At 34.2% G+C, this 20,559-nt stretch overlaps 1 protein-coding gene across 1 annotated transcript; it reads left to right on the top strand.

Annotated features, from left to right (window-relative positions):
* Positions 1-1,727: 1,727 nt before the first annotated feature.
* On the top strand, positions 1,728-20,250 carry LOC145583123 (squamosa promoter-binding-like protein 7). The gene is made up of 10 exons (XM_081640278.1): positions 1,728-2,531; positions 8,093-8,265; positions 9,072-9,268; positions 9,352-9,426; positions 9,526-9,633; positions 11,407-11,521; positions 11,967-12,102; positions 13,564-13,723; positions 16,983-17,561; positions 19,595-20,250. Exons 1-10 carry the CDS (start codon positions 2,008-2,010, stop codon positions 19,895-19,897), a joined length of 2,370 nt encoding a protein of 789 aa, XP_081496404.1. The 5' UTR covers positions 1,728-2,007; the 3' UTR covers positions 19,898-20,250.
* The last annotated feature ends 309 nt before the right edge of the window (positions 20,251-20,559 follow it).

The raw sequence follows: 20,559 nt of genomic DNA, 5'->3' as shown, positions 1-20,559 counted from the left end.
TAACAAATCAACTACGGATGCCAGGCACTTAGTTAAAGTGAAATCACCAAACTTAGAAAAATTGAAGGGTGGTAGCCACTATGCCAATCAACACCATTTTCGAATATTCAAAGTTAACAAATCAAATTACTAACTGAACAACTCACAAAAGCAAATTATCTGATATTTATTTCACTGAACATGTCTAAGTATTCCTAGATATTATTCATACTTTTATACAAAGAACAACAATACATTTTACTCAATTACTAAATTCCCTGAATACAACTTCTTAAATTCACCGCGTGTACCTTTTCGACTACACCACCGCGCATACGTCCACCTCTTCTTGCACCCCTACGACCACCCCTTCCACCCCTTATACCACCTGCTACAATTAACCCCTTAGTAACATAAACCCTACAATTCTTATGAATCCTTTATATAAAAATAAATAACTTGTATTACCTGACATGCCTCCATTGTTACGAGAATGAACACCGTCTACACCGCCCACCTTCGAATTACATCAAACACAGATCTCTTCAACAAAAACCTCGAATTTCACGACAAACCTTGTCACGAGACAACCTAGACTAAATTTGGCACTTTTGAGGCCATTTTCTGACGCTAGGTTTTGGCAATTTTTAGCTTATTTAGGCTAGGTTTCCGATGAAGTTTTCTGGTGAGGAGAGTTTTAGAGAGAGAGAGAGGAAATTTTTTTTTACAGCACAGTGAATTTTAGAGAGAGGAGAGAGATTGTTTTTTACAGTCAGTTTTTTTTTTTTTTTTTTTTTTTTTTTTTTTTTTTTTTGGGATGTTTAGAGAGCCACAAGGGCGGGGGTGAGAATCGATCCCAAGATCTCTTGGAATCGAGAGGGAACTCTAACTACTTGAGCTATCCCTCAGCGCAGTGAATTTTAGAGAGAGGAGAGAGATTGTTTTTACAGAGATTGTTTTTTACAATCAGTTAAACCATGAGTTACTGTCCTTCTTTTATGGCACTTTGACGGATTTGCCCCTGGTAAAGGACACACGTGTCCATAACGGGTAGTGGTCCATCACAGCTCCTTGTTTGAGTACTCTACTTGCAACTCTCCAAATGTTAGTACTCTAACTCCAACTTTTCTCAAACACCAATAGTCTCCATTTTAGTTTACTCCAACAACATTAGATAATAATACCAACCTAAACACTAAATCTATAAATACACTAAAATAACAACCACTGACATCATCACTTTTTAAAATTGTACACATGTCAAGCTGTTGTTAAAATTTTCCCGCCTAAATCAATTGCTGACATCATATTTTTATTTATTTTTTTTACTTTAAATTATTACAATATTTGTTTTGAAGACAATTATTATTATTATTATTATTATTATTATTATTATTATTATTATTATTATTATACTCCATATTTTATATTCTGAGTTTATGAGTGACTATCTGACTTCAAAATATAATTACTCTCGGTTAAAGAGTACTCCATAATACATAATTTGCTTAAATTTTTACTCTTCTTTAAAATTAATAAAATCTAAATATCATCATTACAAATGACAATTAATGATTATGTTTTTATAATTTATTTCCTATAAGATACTTATCTAGTTTGCTAATATTTTCACTTATTAGGGTCCTACAGAACGCGCGTTTTAAAAGGTTGAGAAATTCTCGTTGGTGTGTTGGGCGTTAACACCACGCATAGTCTAGGATAGAAAGGGAATCAATCCATCAATTTATGAAATCAAATCAAAGAAACAAAAATGTCGTCATAATTTTAGCTAAATTGATTACTTTTTACACCAAACAGATAAAATAAAATTCAGAAATTCAAAAGCCAATCATATTTTCAGACCAACAAAACCACCTAATCGCTGACTTCTCACCTACAACTTCACCTGCTGCTCATTCCTGCCTTCCACCCTTTCCAATTTTCTCCACCTAATTCCCTCATTTTCAATTTCCCCCAAATCTCCTATTATTCGATTAGGGTTAGGGTTAGGGTTTGTGTTATTCCGCCATGGATTTACCTCCGTTGACTGGCGGAGGTGAAGAATCGGTTGCGCCATTTGAGTGGAGTGATCTCTTTGACTTTACAATCGACGATCAATTACTGCTTAATCTGGATGTTTCCGATCACCCGAAGGAGCAGCCACCGGTGCTACTACCGCCGGTAACGAACGCGGAGGATAATGGAAAGACCGTTGCGGTAAATGGAGGTGAATCAGGGTCGTCTGATCGGGTGCGAAAGCGAGACCCGAGGATGATTTGCGAGAATTTTTTGGCGGGGCGGGTGCCGTGCGCTTGTCCAGAGTTGGATGCATTGATGGCGGAGGAGGAGGAAGAAGAGGCCGGTCCTGGAAAGAAGCGGCCGAGGATGGGGCGGACACCGGGTGTAGCGAAGTGTCAGGTGCCCGGGTGTGAGGTCGATATTCGTGAGCTCAAAGGGTATCACCGGCGACATCGGGTTTGTTTGGTGTGTGCTAATGCTTCCTCGGTTGTGATTGAGGGTGAGAGTAAAAGATATTGTCAGCAGTGTGGCAAGTAAGTTAATTTTTAAGTGTTGGGTTTATTCAATTTGTTTATTTACTTTTGTTTTGAGGATTTAGTTTAATTGTTCATTGGTTGTTTAAAAGCTGTTTAGTTGTCAGGGTTATGATTTTCGAAATTCTTAAGGATAGGTGATGAGAATTTTGAGTCAGTTGAATGGTGGAGGAATTCAAAATTTCGCAATTGAAACCCAAAATGTAGAAATTTAGAGTAATTATATTGCTACAGTGGTTGGTGGATGTTGATATTAGTTGCTAATAAGTTTTGATATTAGTTTAACCGTTAAAGAATTGTTGGTGAATGAATTTATATTTTGTACTTTGTATTTTGTAATCAAGCCAATGTATTTGGTAAGGCTGCACCGAATAACTAAGCTGTCAATACGTAGTGCTTTATGTTTTCTGTTTTTTTCTTTTTGTTTTCTTAAAACAGAATTGAATCTTTTTCGGTGGCTCAGTTGCAAAAAACAACTTTTATGTAATTTTTCCCACCTTTCTTGTTAGATTGTTTGTAATTTTAGTTGCAATAACCTTCTCCATATTGCAAAAAAATTGCCAAAACTCCTTAAAAGTTCTGCCTCCACTGCCATGGGATTGTGATTGATGACTTAAGATTATGATTGTGTTTCATGGATAATTCAATCAAACTTCTCTCTGTCCAAAATTGATTGTCATTGTTCAGAATTTGTGCTCAAAATGAACTCGCTGCCAACAACCGTTGACAGCTATCCCTGACTCTTCTAATATGTGTAGCTTGTTCTTGTGATAAAAAAATTTAGCTTTGTTTTGATTCCTACCAGAATTGTTGTGATCCAAGTGATGTTTATATGAGAATAATGGATGTGGCTGTCGGAAAGGGAGAAAGGGTGGGTATGGTCTTGGTTGTGTAGTAAGGGGAGGGGGGGTGGGGGAGTATAATACTGGTCTAAATTCTTCATTTTTTAGAGTTAAAATCATGACCCATCGGTTGAAATAGGTTTTGTAACAATTTTGAAAATTTTGAAATTATGAGCATTTGGCATCGCTGTGGTTTTTTGTTTTTGTTTTTTTTTTTTTTTCAAAAGCATATGATATATGTAATATAATGAATAAAAAATTAGTCAAACTTATTAAAATCATAATAATTTTGAAAACTGACAATAGAAAAGTGAAAACACATTTTTCTTTTTTCCTTTTTTTTTAAAGAAAAAAAAACAGAAAACAAAAAACGATGCAAAATAAAACAGAAAATAAAAAACGATGCCAAACAATAATAAAAAAAAGAAGCTTAAAACAGGAAATTATACCGCAAGCCCAAAATCTAACCAAATACATCTTATAACGTAAATACCTCAATTTCTACAAGTGTAAAAATTGTTAAAACTTGATATTAATAAAATATGCAATGAGTCCGCTTAACTAAATTATCTCTTATAGATTAATAGATATTTATGGTCAAAGTTTTAAAAGTTGACCCAATTATTAGCAATGGGGCTAAAAAAATAGGGAGAGAGGTAGTATGTGAACATACATGAAAATTAATTCTACTCAATAACTAATATCTAAATTGGATCACCTTAGAGATATGAAAATATTGTTACCACTTACCATTACAACAACATCCCAACCAGCTATATCATTACTATCATCTAACCGCTGCTGGCTTTTGCAAGTTTACACTACCATAGTGACTGACTTGATTATTTGAAATTTCTCTCTAATATGTGCTTTTGGAAGATTTGTATCTTGCATTTAATGGCTGCAATGCCTGGGGGAGGGTGTTGGAGAGAAGGATAAAAGTTTTGAGGTAGGAGTCTGCAAAGGAAGAAAGGTTAGGCTATAGGTGTAGCCATGTAGGATTTTGGATACTCCATAGTAAAGAGGGCAAGGTCGAGGAGAAGAGAAGAAAAGCGGAAGGTAATCAGTTGGGGAAGGAGAGAGGGCTTTGCCTCGCTAGAAAGCGAGGGAGACTAGATGAAGTGAGGGAATGGGATTTTAATTCTAGGAATCATTATTGATGTACATGTGGGTTTATCTTCTCACCTGATGGTGAAGTATTGCACAAAAGGCCCCCTTAATTATTCTTAAAACATTGTTAGTTTCTATAATTAAATACTAGATTATAAGTTGGAAGACAAAGATGTGATGTTTCAGTCATGTTTATAAATTTGTAGGATCCATTCAATTTTGTTTCTTCACGATACGAAGTAATTGTTTGTCATCCCAAATGCTTTGTAACTTATATAACTATTGGGTTATGATGGTGATGTAGGTGGAGACTAAGTCGACTCAAGAAGTTAACTTTGGATGATCTAATTTAGTGTTGAAGTCAATGTACTCCTTCCTCTTTTATTTATTTATTTTTTATTTATTTATTTTTCCAAGTGTTACAATTTGATTGACACATTCTTAGGCAATGTAAATGATTTTTATATAATAAATGTAAATAAGGTAGTTAGGTGATTAAATATTGTACAATATAATTTTTAGGCAATGTAAATGATTTTTATATAATAAGATGTAAATAAGGTAGTTAGGTGATTAAATATTGTAAAAAATGATATTGAAGTTAATAATTTATTGAAGATTAAAGGATATGAGAATGGAGAAATAATAATAAATAAAAGGTATGAATTGGTAGTTGTGGGGACCATAAGAAGAAAAAGATAAGATATATAATTGTACTCATTCTGTTCTTTGATGTTCTACTCGGTTACTATTGATATATGCAAATAAGAAAATATTGGAAAGGTTAAGTATATGTAAGATTAAGTAAGAGAGAGAAAGTAAAAAATTTGATGAGAGAAACAAGAAGCTAAATAAAGTAAGAGAGATTGTGTGGAAAGGTGTAATTGTTGTGGGGTAAAAGGGGTAATATGTTAAATGGAAGATTCCTATAATAGAATAAAACAAAGTAAGTAGAAAAAAAAAAAAGAACAGACCAAAGTGTAAAGTAAGTAAAACAAAAAAGAATGTACAGAGTAGTTGTTTACCAAAAAAGGAACAGCAACACCTAAAATAAAGGCCGATTAAGGGGCAAATGTAACACATGAAATAAAACAAAACAAGGGTGTTGGCGTCTTCCTTTTAGGGGACTTTAATGAGGCTCGCTTAATTAATATTTATTGAAAAAAAGCTGGAGCAAAAGTAAAAGTTGTGAGCCTCATGTGTGGCTCATGCTCCTTAGGTGTGCCTCCTTGAATGTGCTTTGCCTAGCTTAATAGCACTTCAGCAAAAGGCGCACAGAAGAAGTTGTTGAAGACATTGAAGACACAGACATAATAAGCTTGATAGTGTGATAGTATAGTATTAAAGTAATGGGCAAAATTATTAATTTGTGGATTTAATTGATTTTGCAAAAAATCCTATAGCACTATTCTCTCCACCTATACTTGGTTGATACGTTCTACATTTATTATAACTGAATCTCTCGGGCCGACTTACCATGAAAGTACTCTTACGCCAATTTACTACTCCGTAGAAAAAAAAACTATATTATGAGGGATTTTGTTGTGCTTGTCTCCATGTGTGTTTTCCAAAATATCTCATAAAGTTTACTTATTCAAATTTAGAGATATTTGGTCATAAGTAAACAAATGTTGGTTTGGTCACCGTTAAATCTTGCGAGTAATTATGAAAAGAATATCCTTCAAAGCTTGAGGACAATTACATAAGGTTAACCTAACTATCCTTTTTGAAATAGTGTTACCCAATTAAGCAACTTAGATTATGATGGCATGGACGAGGAAGTATTTACACATATGCAGTCATATGGGAAGAGATATGATCAAGATGTAGGTGATAAGTGATAATGAGGGAGTTACTTCACTTTAGTAAAAAAAAGTGCAATCAACAATACTAAAATATTTTAGTTTTGAAGAGGCATTTGATTGCTTCAACTAGGAGGTGCTAAGAGCCTAAGATCCCATCAAGGGGTTGCTAGAGAAGAATTCCTCATTGAATCTACTAGTTAGTTACTACCTCCATTTCATATTATGTGCAACAAAGACATTGACACAGGCTCTTAGGTAAAATTTGCTTATGAGTGTTAAATGAAGAGAGAAATATAAACATGCATGTGATAAGGAGAGAGATAGAAAGAAATGACAACTTAAAAAAGAAAGAAAACATTTGTTGCACATAATGTATAACAACCATTTTTAGTAAATGTTGCACATAATATGAGACAATGGTAGTAAGTGGAATCAGGTTACTAGTTCACACTAGAGTTGCTTTTATGATAAATTATAAAGTTTTATGTACATAGTTATTTTGTGTATGAGTTTTATATATTTTGTTTATGAGTTTTATATATTTTGGCGGAGCTAATACAAATGAGATAGCATACTTCCTCTTTTTTTAAAAAAAATAAAATTTGCAACAATTACCATTTAACGAACATCTCAAATATTGCATTGTTTCTCTTTAAGGAAATCCAATATCTCATTTCACACAACAAATACTCAATGTAACCTTATTATACATTTCTAAGCTACTTATTCACATGTTTTGTGGGTATTTTGTATTAGTTTTGTGGTACCTTATATCTTATACCCACTTTCTCTAATCTTGTGCCTCTTTCCCATATATACTTCCTCCTTTTTTTTAATTGCATCATTTGTGTTGGGCACAAAGTTTAATAACAGATTAAAATAACAAACTTACCCATGTAACTACAAACAAAGGAGAGAGAATAAAAGTGAGGTAACAAGGGTAAATATCAACCGTGAGTAAGGGTAAGATAGGTATTTGGTGTATGAACAGAAACAAAAAGTGTATGAAAGTATACCCAATTATAGATATGATGCAATTAATATGAAACTTCCCTTAAAGGAAAATGGTAAAAAAAAAAAAAAAATGGACGAAGTATTAAATACATAGGATGTACAATTTATTTTAGAAATATAATATTCAAGTGCCAAATAGGTAAATGGTGACAATGCCCTATAAGCAACTATCAATAGCTAAGGAATATGGTCGATTAAAAAATTTAAAGTTATGTAAGTCAATAATATTTTTTTTTCCTTTAGAGCAGATTTCCTCCATTTTTTTTTTAATATAATTGGAAAAAATATTCTCCTTTAATTAATTTATTTTTTTTAAGACAAAAGGACTTAGAACCTAACTGAAGCCAAAAAAAAAAAAGATTACGAGATCGGCACTCAAAGTGTTGTTAAAAAAAAAATCTGATTGCATGGGCATAAGTCTAGTTATATCAATTATATTCAATTAATGGTTCAATAATGACCCTTGAATGATGCTTCATTTTTGGTTGTACATATATCACTTAATTATGGAGTTCAATTTAAAGTTAACTTTGATGAATCTTGATTGACATGTTCATTGATGAACCTCAAATTGCTAGTTAAATCGGGGTCGTTTGCAGATTTGGTAATATAAAGGGTGTTCTCATATGTAAACTTTTATTGATGTTTTGGAGTTAAATGTCAATAAACAAGTGAGATCGTAGAGTTGTGTTAGTTATGGTAAAGTTTTGAAGAATGTGAGGAAGTATATTGTTCGATAGTATAGTGATTGCTTACATGCTAATTAATCATCCTCGGTGCTTTGTGGCAGGTTTCACTTGCTGTCAGATTTTGATGAAGGAAAACGTAGTTGTAGACGTAAATTAGAGCGCCACAACAATAGGCGGCGAAGGAAGTCTGTTGATTACAGAGGAACTGTTGAAAAGGAACCTCAGGGTGATGTGCAGACAGGAGATGTCTTTTCTGATGGAGAAGTAGGGAAAGGTATCATCAAAATCTAATTTGTATTTGTAGTTAAATTTTTTTTCCTAGAGTATTTTCTTCAAACAAAATAGAGCCCAGATACAAGTTTAGGACATCAGCAATCCACAGATCTAAGTTGTCTGAATCAGAAATTTTATGATATATATGCCTGCCAGCAAGTATAAAACATATAAGTCTGCCAGCATTGCTTAAAGTTCTAGGAGTTAAATGTCTGACTAACCCCTTTTTCTTTCGCAATTATATTGTGAAACTAACATTGCAAACGTGGTAACTTATACAGTCTGAGAGACAGGCCAACGTATTAGAAAGTAGATTTTCGCTTCAATACCCATCAACATTTTTCTTTGGTTTTTCCTTCATGTCCTGAGATTCTAGAGAAGTGTATAAAGGCTCCATGAATAATCTTGATCAACATGTTACCATCCTTTCAAATAACCTGTCTTTTGCAAAACACTGATGTGAAAATCCCAGGTTTCTAACATTTTGTTCAATATCAATATCTGGGCTCCTCTTTAAATCAGTTATGCTCCTACTCAGATACTTTACTGCTACACAAACAAAGTTACAACGGGTCTCTCTATCTTAACCTTTCTTTGCACAAAAAGGCATAGAAGGAGGACCAATAAAAAACATTATATTGTATACAATATTATGAAGATTATATCTAGACGATAATATCCTTATAGCTGTTGTCATATGTGAAGATAATCTGATATCTGGATTTAATCAATGATCATCTGTGTGATGAATATGCTTCTCTAGCAACATAATGTAATGTCTTACAAATCACGTGTCTTTGATGACAGGGAATGCATGGTCAGGCGGCCAAATTGAGAAGGAAGATTCTAAAGATAAAACTTTGTCAAACCTTTGCTCTGCTCTGGAATCTCAGAACATTGAGAGTGACAGCAATTTAACTTTTACTCCAGTGGATAAAGTAGTAGATAATTTGGAGCGAGAATATTCCCCACCTTCTGATACTAAGAGTGCTTACTCATCTGCGGTAGGTTCAGTTTAGCCTTTTTCATTGTTGGCTTATTCAATTCTCCCAACTAAAACTTCATTAGTTAATAATATTTGATGTAGTGCCCTACAGGTCGTATCTCTTTTAAACTCTACGACTGGAACCCTGCAGAATTCCCTCGACGTCTACGGCATCAAGTATTTATACTTTTCATTCTGCAGTTTAGAAGTGAAATTGTTGTTTCTTTCTGAATGATACCTATCACATGTAGCTGACTTGGTAGCATATTTCTACAGATATTCCAATGGTTGGCCAGCATGCCTGTTGAGTTGGAGGGCTATATCCGTCCTGGTTGTACAATATTGACTGTCTTTGTTTCAATGCCACAATATATGTGGGTAAAGGTAAGGTTTAAATGATATGATGTAATGCTTTGCATTATACTTTGCATTGTTCATATAAGAGGTAGATTTTGATGAATATATAATTTTCTTAAGTAGTAGAATAGAAGATACTTCCTCCGTTTTTTAATAGTTGCAACACACATTTTTTCACGGTATTTAAGAAAAGTGGGGTTCACATGTTGTAATACACTTTAAAATGGGGTGAGAGGTTGTTAAGAGTATAATTTAGTGAGACATGTGCTTTAAATAAGGGAAATAGTACAACATTTCCCCAAAATAACTTTCCAATTATAGTGTGTTGCAAGTATTGTGACATTTTCATTTTAGGGAAGTGTTGCAACTATTAAAAAACAGAGGAAGTAATATTCAACAAAAAATACTACGTCGGTTTTTTTTTTCAACTCACTTCTATTTATAGTTTTTTTTTTTTTTTTTTTTTGTTATACTCACTTTTACTTTATCTTAAAGGCAAACCCCTTTTACTTTCTTACCTCTCTTACCCCATATATTTATACCTTTCCATACACTCTTGTACTTTGTCTGCCTTTTTCTTACACCCACCTAGCTTTTTACTCCATATCTCATTATTTGTCCATGTTGTTCTTGTATTCAAATTTGCTTTTTCGATTTTTATCTGTGACAACTAAGTCGAACCAAAAAAAAGTTCAAAAAGTTTTGTGAAATCAAGTCATTGGATCCTGTTTGATTTAAAATTGTTTGGTATGGTTCAGGGTGAGCTTTAGTATAAATGAAAGTAATGTAGGCATGAAGGTGAACAAAACATACGCACTGAGAGTAAAAGGTTTATTTGGGACCTCAGTACAATATTTAATTTATAATTCTTATTATCATTATAATCATTTTCGTTATTATCTATTAAGGAAGGATTTAATATTACTCCCTCCGTCTTGAAAATTTTGGGTACTCTCTTTGTTTGTCTGGTTCAGATTAGTTTAAACAGTTCCAATTTAGGAAAAAACCCACTATTATTTTGATACATCTCTCTTTCCTCTACCAAAAAGTTATAGCCCAAACCTCTCTAACATTCAAATAAAAAAGGCCATCTATCTTCTCTCACATCTAAATAATACCCCACTCTCTTTTATCACATCTACTTTCCTGTAAGTAATAATTAATAACGCCAAAACAACTTTATACTTGAACTCTATGCCCTCAAAAGTTTTGGGATGGTGGTTGACTGCGTGTGCTAGTAATTACTTAATTTCTTTGGAATGGTTCATTTGTAATATATTTGTTTGGTTTTTCTGGCTGAAATAGATTGTTTGCACCTTATAAAACCGCTAAGGAGTATTCTTTCATAAAATCCAACTCTACTGCCTTGTGAAGTAAATTTTATTTCCTCTGTTTTTTTTTTTTTTTTTTTATTATTAATTTGCAAATCACTACTTTGGCACGCACTATAAGATATTAGACTAGGTTTACAGACAAATTAACTGAAATAACTTTACCAACGATAAGAAGAAAGTGTTAAGATCTTGCAGTTTAAATTTTATAGTTTAATCCATCCGTTTACCTTTTCAAATCACTCTCTCAATAGTGTGCCAAGAAGGTGTGTTGCAAGTAAAAATAGTATGACTTTTTGAAGACTTAGTTCAAATGTATATAAAATAAATTTTTATTTGATGTGCCTTGGTTGCTCCAAATCTTTCCTATAAAAAACTCTGTATTCTCTGATATTGCCAAATTATTTTTACACTAGATTCACCTATTCATCTTGACTTGTTATTAATAAAAAAATATATCCTTGTGCAGCTGTTTGAAGACCCTGTTTCTTATGTACAAAACTTTGTTGGACATGGAGGAATACTGTCTGGGAGAGGCGCTGCCTTGGTTTACTTGAACGATTTGAGTTTTCGTGTTATGAGAGGTTAGTTGATGCTTTGCTATTACAGGACCTATAATTGTTTCTTCTAATAATATTGGTTTGTGATCCTTGCACTTGGGATTATGTATAGGCTTCCTGCAAAATTTCAGAACATCATAGTCACAATTATCTGCTGTTGAAGATTGAAAAAATAATTTTCCAAGATGGTTTTGTAATTTTTTATGCATGTCTATGCTTTTGGGAAACCTCAGCTGAACCTGTAAATTGTTAGACTTGCTGAAGGGTAGTTTTTTGTTGATAACTAGATATGGATAGAAACAAATAATTTTGTTACAGATTGTTGCTTATAATGTCTCTCAATGTTCTGTTAGTATTTTAGGAAACTAAGTGTCAGATTTTAGAATTGTTCCATCACCTCTTATTTTCCCAATAGAAACTGGTGGTATAGCCTTTGAATTTTCAAGCATATGCATTTTCTCATGTACAGAAGGAGCTTCAGTGATGAAAGTGAAGGTTGCTGTTCGGGCCCCAAGACTTCACTACGTCTATCCTCCTTGTTTTGAGGCTGGAAAACCAATGGATTTTGTTGCCTGTGGAAGCAATTTACTTCAGCCAAAATTTCGGTACGATGAATATTTTAGTGCTTTTTTTCTTTATTTAATTAGTTGTTATTCGTCATTCTAGATTTTCTATATGAATAATTGCAATAAATTGGTGGTTGTGCTTAATTTTTTGTCCATTATTTGCGTCAATGTTTGTCTCTTTTCTTTTACACTTCATTCTCTTGCACATGACTTATCTGAATTGGGCCAGGGGTTGCTGTTGCATCACCTGGATCTATAAATACTACGTATGTTTTATTTTATTTCTAAGCCTTTACTGGTATTAGAAATCTTAACCATTGCTTTGAATGTCTGTCTTTTGTTTCCAAATTTTCTCTTTTTCCCCTTCTCACTTATCGTTTCAACTAATTTACTACAAAATGCAACTCTGCACATGAATATTATGTAATTTACAACTTTTGCATGGCGATTTGCAACACTTTTTATTGGTCCTCCAAAGGATGCTAATTTTGTTACTAATTGTTTGAAATTTGTTTTACTACTTGAACAAGGGAAGGGAAGGTAGTTTACTGCATAGCTGATTATGTAGGTGGTATTTGAGGGTGTATAATTTGATGTATATTTTGGTATGGGTTAAGAAAATAGCTGGATAATCATTGAATCCAAAAAGGCATTAATTGCGTTTAGACTGTTTTATTCAGTTTTTTTAATTCAAAATTATGTGGACTTTATCTGAACTTGTCTTGTCATAAGAAGTTTATATCGTTGAAAATAAACTTATTTGTGTATGAAGCTGGTAAAACCATATTATGTCTTAAGTTCTTAATAAAGCAGAACAGTACATGGCCATAGAGTTATTAGTTTGTGTTTGTTGAAATAGTGTTCTGAACATTGGCTGGTGGTAAAATTAAAAGAAAGTAAGGCAAACTTAGTCCTAAAGGCTATGTATTAAAAGCTAAAGTTGCAGTAAACACATATCAAGCATTGAATAAGATTGAATGACTTGTATTTTTTCTTACGTATGACATTAATACATTTTTTTGACATTTGATTAATGCTTATGTATAGTCCTTAGGGCTACGAACGGTACAGAAAATCCCTTCATTAAGTTTTGTGAAAGACTGAAAGTTAATAAAGCCTATTTATGGTTTTGAAAGAGATCATTATTTCTGATTGTTTATATATTATATGTCCAACATTTATCGGTCTTCCTAGATTTGGATGCTTATATATGATCCGTACATGTTATAAAAAGATTTTCGTGATGACTGTCTTGTTAATGGCATGTACTCAGTCTGTTTTCTTTTGATGAATAAATACCTATATTTAGAATATATAAATAAAAACAACTCAAAACGGAATATGGGTAAACCTTTCGAAATGGAGGAACTGCTCTAGATATGTGAAATTTAATATTTGAGTCATTTAGCGTCTTTATGAATGTACTTTAAAAAAAATCATCTGGTACACATAGTTTATTTGTTAAGGGATTACTTTTGACCAAAGTGGTTTTGCTAATAGGTCTCTCGTATCGTTTGCGGGAAAGTATCTGGCTCATGATTACTATGTCGCTTTTCCACGTGGAAAAGAAGACAAGCCTGCCATTGATTATGATTATCAGTTCTGCAGAATATATGTGCCACACACTGAACCAAGTTACTTTGGTCCTGCGTTTGTTGAGGTTAGTAACAAATGAAGCTCATCTCTTCTTTGAAATTGTATGCACTGTTTATTTGGGAGCTGTCTATCACTTGGTTTTGTACTTTCTTGTTTAGTTTTCAGTCCAAGTATTAATAGCTGTGTAGCATGAAGACGGATACAAATGCGTGGATGGGGACGAAAATTGCAAAATCAAAATTTATAACATGAGTTCAGTGTGCATATTGCCAGCAAAATAAAAAATTCAAGAATTTGTAAATTCAAAACATCATACAAAAGTCACTACAACAAATTACAAGTGAGTTGCATATTTAAGAGAGAGTAATTAGAAGATAAAATCTTGGAAACGTAAAGGGAGAAGACAAATGAGTAGAGTAGCAAGAAAAGTGACGAAGTGAAACTACAACTTTCAACTATTGGTCATGGTTGCCTGCCTTGTAGCTGTTCGAGAGAGAAAGTAGGCGATGTGACTAGGTACCCTAGTTCAATTTTCAATCCTTTTTTTTTAATTTTTATTTTTACAAGCCAAGTAAAGAAACCCTAAGTGCAAGCTTGGTTCCACTCCTTGTCTCACTTTAAAGAAGTGAGGGCAAAGGATGAAGAAAAACAGACTGGGGGGGTGGGGTGGGGGGTGGAGGGTAAGGGCTTGTAGGAGACATGACAAGTGAAAAAAAACGAGGAAAAAAATCTCAGAGACAGTTTTATCAAGTGTCAACCTATTTATGAACCTATTTATATTTTATTTATATTTTTTTTATATATTTTTTGTATTTTATTTATTTATTTATTTATTTATGCTACCTCTATTGAAGGAAAGGCATAGACAAATTATTAACGGAGTAAAAGCATAAAGTATTTTCTCATGTAGAAGGAGCCTTAATTTCCTAGTAATTCTTACAAATAAACAACAATAACAACATTAATTCCAATATGGTGAACTTTAAAATCTAGGCTCTAAACAAATTTTCCTATTTTGAAGTTATAGAATTGGAGAATGCTCAATCGTCAAAGCTCTGTATAAAACATTTAATCCCAATATTTTTTAGGAAAATTGGAAACTAATAATCTCACCTTTGCCATTTCTACTCAAAACAATCCTACCTTTTCGAATTCCCAGAATAATCCCACCTTTGACTTCCATCTTCTCAAAATGAGCCTTTTACTAGTTTGTGAAATTGGTAACTTATTTTAGAAGGTGACTTGCCACATGTCACCTTCAGATTGGTACAATTTTAATTTTTGCAATTAAAAAAAACAAAAAATTTTAAAAAAACCCAACCCAGTCTGGCCTCGTCGGACCCCACGCAACCACCACCCTAGTCGCCGCCAGCCACCAGCCTCGTCGAACCCCTAAGCAACCACCACCCTAGTCACCGCTTAGGTCGCTACCATCTAAACCGCCATCCCCTCTCCCCGAAACCCTCACGCAACCACCAATTCCACCCCAAAAATCATCGCCCTGCCGCTAATTCCCCCTCCCCCTACGCCGCTAATTCCCCTCCCTACAATGTAATTGCTTGAAAATCGTTGCGAAATTGGGGTTGCGGTTTTGGTTGATTTGTATTTTTCGATTGAAATAGAGATTGTTTAGTAGTTTCGTGGTCGGTGGCTGCAGTAGGGGTGGCTGCGGATGGGATGGCTGGGGTGGGTGGGTTTCGTGGGTTGGCTGCGTGGGTTGGCTGGGGTTCGTGGTGGGTTTTGTGGGTTGGTGGGTTTCGTGGGTTGGCTGGGGTTCGTGGTGGTGGGTTTCGTGGGGTGGTGGGTTCGTGGTGGTGGGTTTCGTGGGTTGGTGGGTTTCGTGGGTTGGCTGGAGTTCGTGGGTTGGTGGGTTTCGTGGGTTGGCTGGGGTTCGTGGTGGCAGGGGTTCGTGGGTTGGCTGGGGTTAGGTGGTGATGTGGTGGTTAAGGGTGGTGGTGGTTATGGTGGGTAGCTAAGGTGGGAGATGAGAGATTGAAAAAAAAAGAGTAAAAAAAAAAAATTTAACTATTAAACAAGTTGTGGGTTAAAAGGCTCATTTTGAGAAGATGGGGGGTCAAAGGTGGGATTATCCTGGGAATTCGAAAAGGTGGGATTGTTTTGAGCAGAAATGACAAAGGTGGGATTATTAGTTTTCAATTTTCCTATTTTTTATTATAATAAGATTTACTGTCTCTGCTCTTTAATGTTGCCTATCTGACTTTTTCACAGCTTTTAATTCTTATCTTTGTATATATATATATATAAATTAATTATCGTGAAAATTTATTTTTAACTACACATGAGCTAAATTTAACAAGATTCAACATGAGTGTGGCTTAATTTATCGCATGATCAGCTCTTACCAGTGCCCGTGTGGCCGCACAAGGCTCAATTCTAATTGGAGCCTTAAATCAATATATAAATACTATATACAGCAATAAATATGCATACAAAGGCACAATTCTAATTGTGGTATAGTGGTTTAGTGTTTATGGATACATAGCAGAGGTTTGAGCTTTTCCCTATCGATTGCCTTATTTTTTCCTTTTTTCCAAAAACAATTAATGCCTATGTAATTTGCTATTTATTATTTTTTTCTACCACCATTTATGCATTTTTTTTTTCTGCCATAGTAAATAACTAATGCCTTCATATATCATTTTTGCAATAATATATTTGTTCTTCTGGGCGGGGGTAAAACAATGATTTTGTTTCTTTGTTAGTAATATAAAAATAAGTCGGGAGTATAGGAGGCTCATTTGCCAAATTTTATACTCCTTATTTGCACAGGGCCTCTGAAAAGGCTGTGACAACCCTGAATATATCCTAAAACAATAGCCTTAAAATTGTACAATTGAACTTTGGGTCTTAATCCCATAGCTGTCGAGGAGTTACGTTTTATATGCTCTAAGCATTCTCATTTCAAAACTTCATGTATTAAGAGAAATTGTGTGATCTTACAGGGAGTTATTGTTTGTCTTGTTATAAGAGCACTTCTTGCTACTTTTTGGTTTTTGTTGAGTATGACTTTATCTACTTCCGTTTTTTATTAAGTGTAACATTTCCCTTTTTCGAAAGTTGAATAATAAGTGCAACATCAATACTTATGGAAATGAGCTCTCTCTCTCCTCACCACTTGGGACCACTTTATCTCTATCTCTCTCTCCAAAAAGATTGTGCTTCCCCTACATGTTTTGCACTTAAAAAAAATAGAGAAAGTATATTAAAATAACTTGTAATACTTTGGTCTTAATTTTAAATTGCTTTTGAGTAACTATGATTCGCATGTTTATTGACTAGTGTTTTGTAAATAATCCATGCAGGTCGAGAATGAGTGTGGTCTATCCAATTTCATACCTATACTCATTGGAGATGAGCATGTCTGTTCTGAAATAAAGATGATACATCAGAAGTATGATTGTTCGAATTGTAGAAAAAAGTCGCAATGTATACCAAGTGGTTCTTCGTATGGAACTTGTGAAGTTTCATGTTCAAGACAAGCTGCATTGTCTGAATTTATGCTGGATGTTGCATGGTTGCTTAAGCAGCCTTGTTCTGAGAAGCTTCACTGCATATTAACATCTTCTCAGATTCAGAGATACAATTGCTTGTTAAAGTTCTTAATAAGCAACAAATCCACTTCTATCTTGGAAAAAATTCTACAATCTCTGCAGATTGTGTTTGATGGGATGAATTCCTGTGATGTGATTAATAATGATACTGATAAGGATAGAAGGTTGCTGAAGGAATATATTGCTCAGGCTAATGATTTTCTTCGCCAAAGCGCTCACAACAAAGAATTGATCTTGAAGCAGGGTGGGGAATGTGTCTCAAATGTTGACACATGTTTGGGAAGTTTCTCTCGTGACGACATGCTGTCTGTTGATCATACTGCTTGTCAGGTAATGTTCACCACTTTATCAGATGATCCAATAAACTTCTTTATGAAGAATTTAAAACTACATCATTATTGCAATGTTAACTTGTAGTTATGGTTCATTCTGAACTAGTCAAGATCTTATCTCATTGCATGTAGCCATCTGTCTCGACCTCCATCTCATCCTCCTCTCCGTCATTTTTCCAGCCACCACCTTAATATTACTAGTAATTGGAAACTAAGGTGGTACATTCTGAACTTGATCAGATCTTATATCGTTGCATGTAGTCATCTGTCTCCACCTCCATCTCATCCTCCCCATCATTTTTCCTGTCACCACCTTGATATTACTAGTAATTGGAAAACTAAGGCTGGTTGCAGAGGGTTAATTTTTTTGTAGAATGATGAGAACCGAGTGCATGAGGTGAACTATGGGTAAAAAAGTGATATTTGGGAAGTGAGGGTGAAATGAGAGGAAACTGAAAGGTAATTTATGTGTTAGATGGTTTGTTGATTCATGCACAGGCCAACTGTTTGATAGTCTTGTTTCTTCAGTTTTTAATGGGCCACATTAAACAGCACAATTTTATGTTTGGCTCGTCATGAACTCATGATCCTTCTAATAGTATTAAATGGCCAGGCCTTGGCCTCCCGTTAGGTGACGGTTTAGATATTTGGTCTCAAGTTGGTATGTCCCTTGTTTAGCATGCCAAATTTAACAGATTGTCCCATCCTGATGAGTGGCTTATTGCTTATGTATTTTTTAGGGGGTTTATAATTAAATTAATATTGGCTCCATCTTGTTGCCATAGCTTAAGCCGAGTGCAGTGCCTTTAGTTTCTGAGCTTCGGACTGAGGTAAGCAGAGCAACCCATGCTTGCCTCGGCTCATTATCTACCCTTAAAGTTGTCTTTGTATTAAAAATACCTATGTTTCTTGTTTTGAGTTTTTGACCATTGTGACCCTGCCTTAATTGCAGTTCTTGCCAAACCCCAATCTGAAAGAATTTATCTTTGTTTATCGGAATTAGGGTAGTTTTTTAGGCCTGTATTTCTTATACTCAAAAGGAGGGTAGTGCGTTACTCAGCCCCGCTCACCCTCCACCCCTCTCTCAGGAGTAAGTATTCATAGGTACAAGTATTCATTTTTCAACTCTCTCATGTACCGGCATTGACACGCCCTGTCTCTCTCTTTGAAATTTCTCCTTTGATAGTGGCTTTGATATGAAGTTTCCTCGTAATAATTGAAAGTGAATATCTGGCTATATTCTACAATGTTTATCAGTTTTTAGTTCTTGGATCTGCATTAGATTTGCTCGTTTGTTATTGAACTTTGTTTCATTTTTTTTAAAAGATTTTGCTTTTCTTGGTTTTGATAATCAAATTTGATTATTTAGCTTCGTGATCTTTTTATACTCCCTCAGTCCACATTAGTTTGAACTCATAGCACTACACAAATTTTAAGGAGATTAGTTATTGTAAAATTAATAGAAAGATATAAAGGGGGTGTTTATGAGGGGGGTGTTTGTATTTTAATTTTAAATGGAAGAGTAAGTGTGAAAAAGAGATAGTAGGTCCAAAATAAAGGCAAAAATCAATACACAATTTGTGAGACCATATTAAATTTAAAAAAAAAAAAAAAAAAAAAAAAAAAAAAAAAAAAAAAAAAAAAAAAAAAAAAAGGTGTTTAAAATATTGTTGGACAGATGAATTAACTGTTCTCTTTTGGTTATCAAAAGAACTTTTATCATAAAATTTGTTTTGCTCTTGGCAAACCTTGTCTAAATTACTCTGAGACTCCCATGGATTCTCTCCCTCACTCTAATTTGTCTCCTGGTATCAATTGCCCCTATACAATGTACCCTTTTAATGAATCTGCCCGTAAGCCGACTCTCGTTCTTTGGACTAACCTATGACTGAAATGGGTACTAGGCAAGGTAAGTTTAACTGCTTGGTGGATTTTTTGACATCAAGATCTCTTATAATTTGGTGTATATAAGTTAAAGCTGCAATGCTTGTTCATGAATTTGCTGACCTAAAATTTTTAATCATTTCACAGGTTACAAAATTGAGAGCAGAGATGAACCGCACATTTTTGGAGCATTCAGATTCTCAGGGTGAAGGGGAATCTGTTTCACTTATAAACAGGGAAGTTGCAATGAATGTTAATGACAGCAGAGATTGGCCAAAGAAGTCATGTCACAGCGTAATTTCAAAGAAATTCACCAGTACTCGGCCTTTCATTTATGCTATTGCTGTAGTTGCTGTTTGCTTTGGTGTATGTGCAGTTGTATTGCACCCTTACAAAGTTACCAAATTTGCAGTAACTATCAGAAGGTGTGTATTTGACAATTCTTCATAGTTGTTTGGCTAAAATGGTCATCAACCTGACCATCTCTGAAGAATTAGCCTGGATGAATATAGTCAACAGAGCCCCGATGTGATTATATTAATACCACAATTCCATTGTAGAAATCAATTAGACGATTTCACATTGTTGTGGTTATAACTGCAAACGAGCTCCGAAATGTTGTATATCATGCAGAAGCTATTATTTTGTATGAAAGTCGCTGGCCAGCCTGGTGTTGTACATATATATAACACTCTATATATATAAGCATGTCAAATGAAGTTAGGGTATTTAAATTTTGACATCTTTAGTTTTATGTATCATATACTTGCCAAATGAAATGAGTAACAAATATTTTGCCCCAATGCAGTTGATGTTGTAACTCATAACAAAAATTCATTGGAACGATAAGATCAATTGCATTCTGTCTTCACATTATGAATGTAAATTAAATTACTTAGGGAAATTCTATGTTATGGCCCTTTACTGTTGACTTTTTCAAGTTGTGTTCCTTCTTTTTGAAAGATATACATTGTTACTCTCAAGTGTGTCTGGCGCAACATCACAAGTGAAGATGTCTTTAAACTCTTTTAGCAAGTCATTAAGAGGCGCGCCAAACTGCTCAGATGTTGCCACACCGCTTTGATTGTCCGCTTCGGCCAAGAGCATCTAAT

The sequence above is a fragment of the Chenopodium album genome, chromosome 15 (genome assembly GCF_948465745.1).
Source record: "Chenopodium album chromosome 15, dcCheAlbu1.1, whole genome shotgun sequence".
Lineage (NCBI taxonomy): Eukaryota > Viridiplantae > Streptophyta > Magnoliopsida > Caryophyllales > Amaranthaceae > Chenopodium > Chenopodium album.
This window is presented reverse-complemented; position numbering and strand designations above follow the sequence as displayed.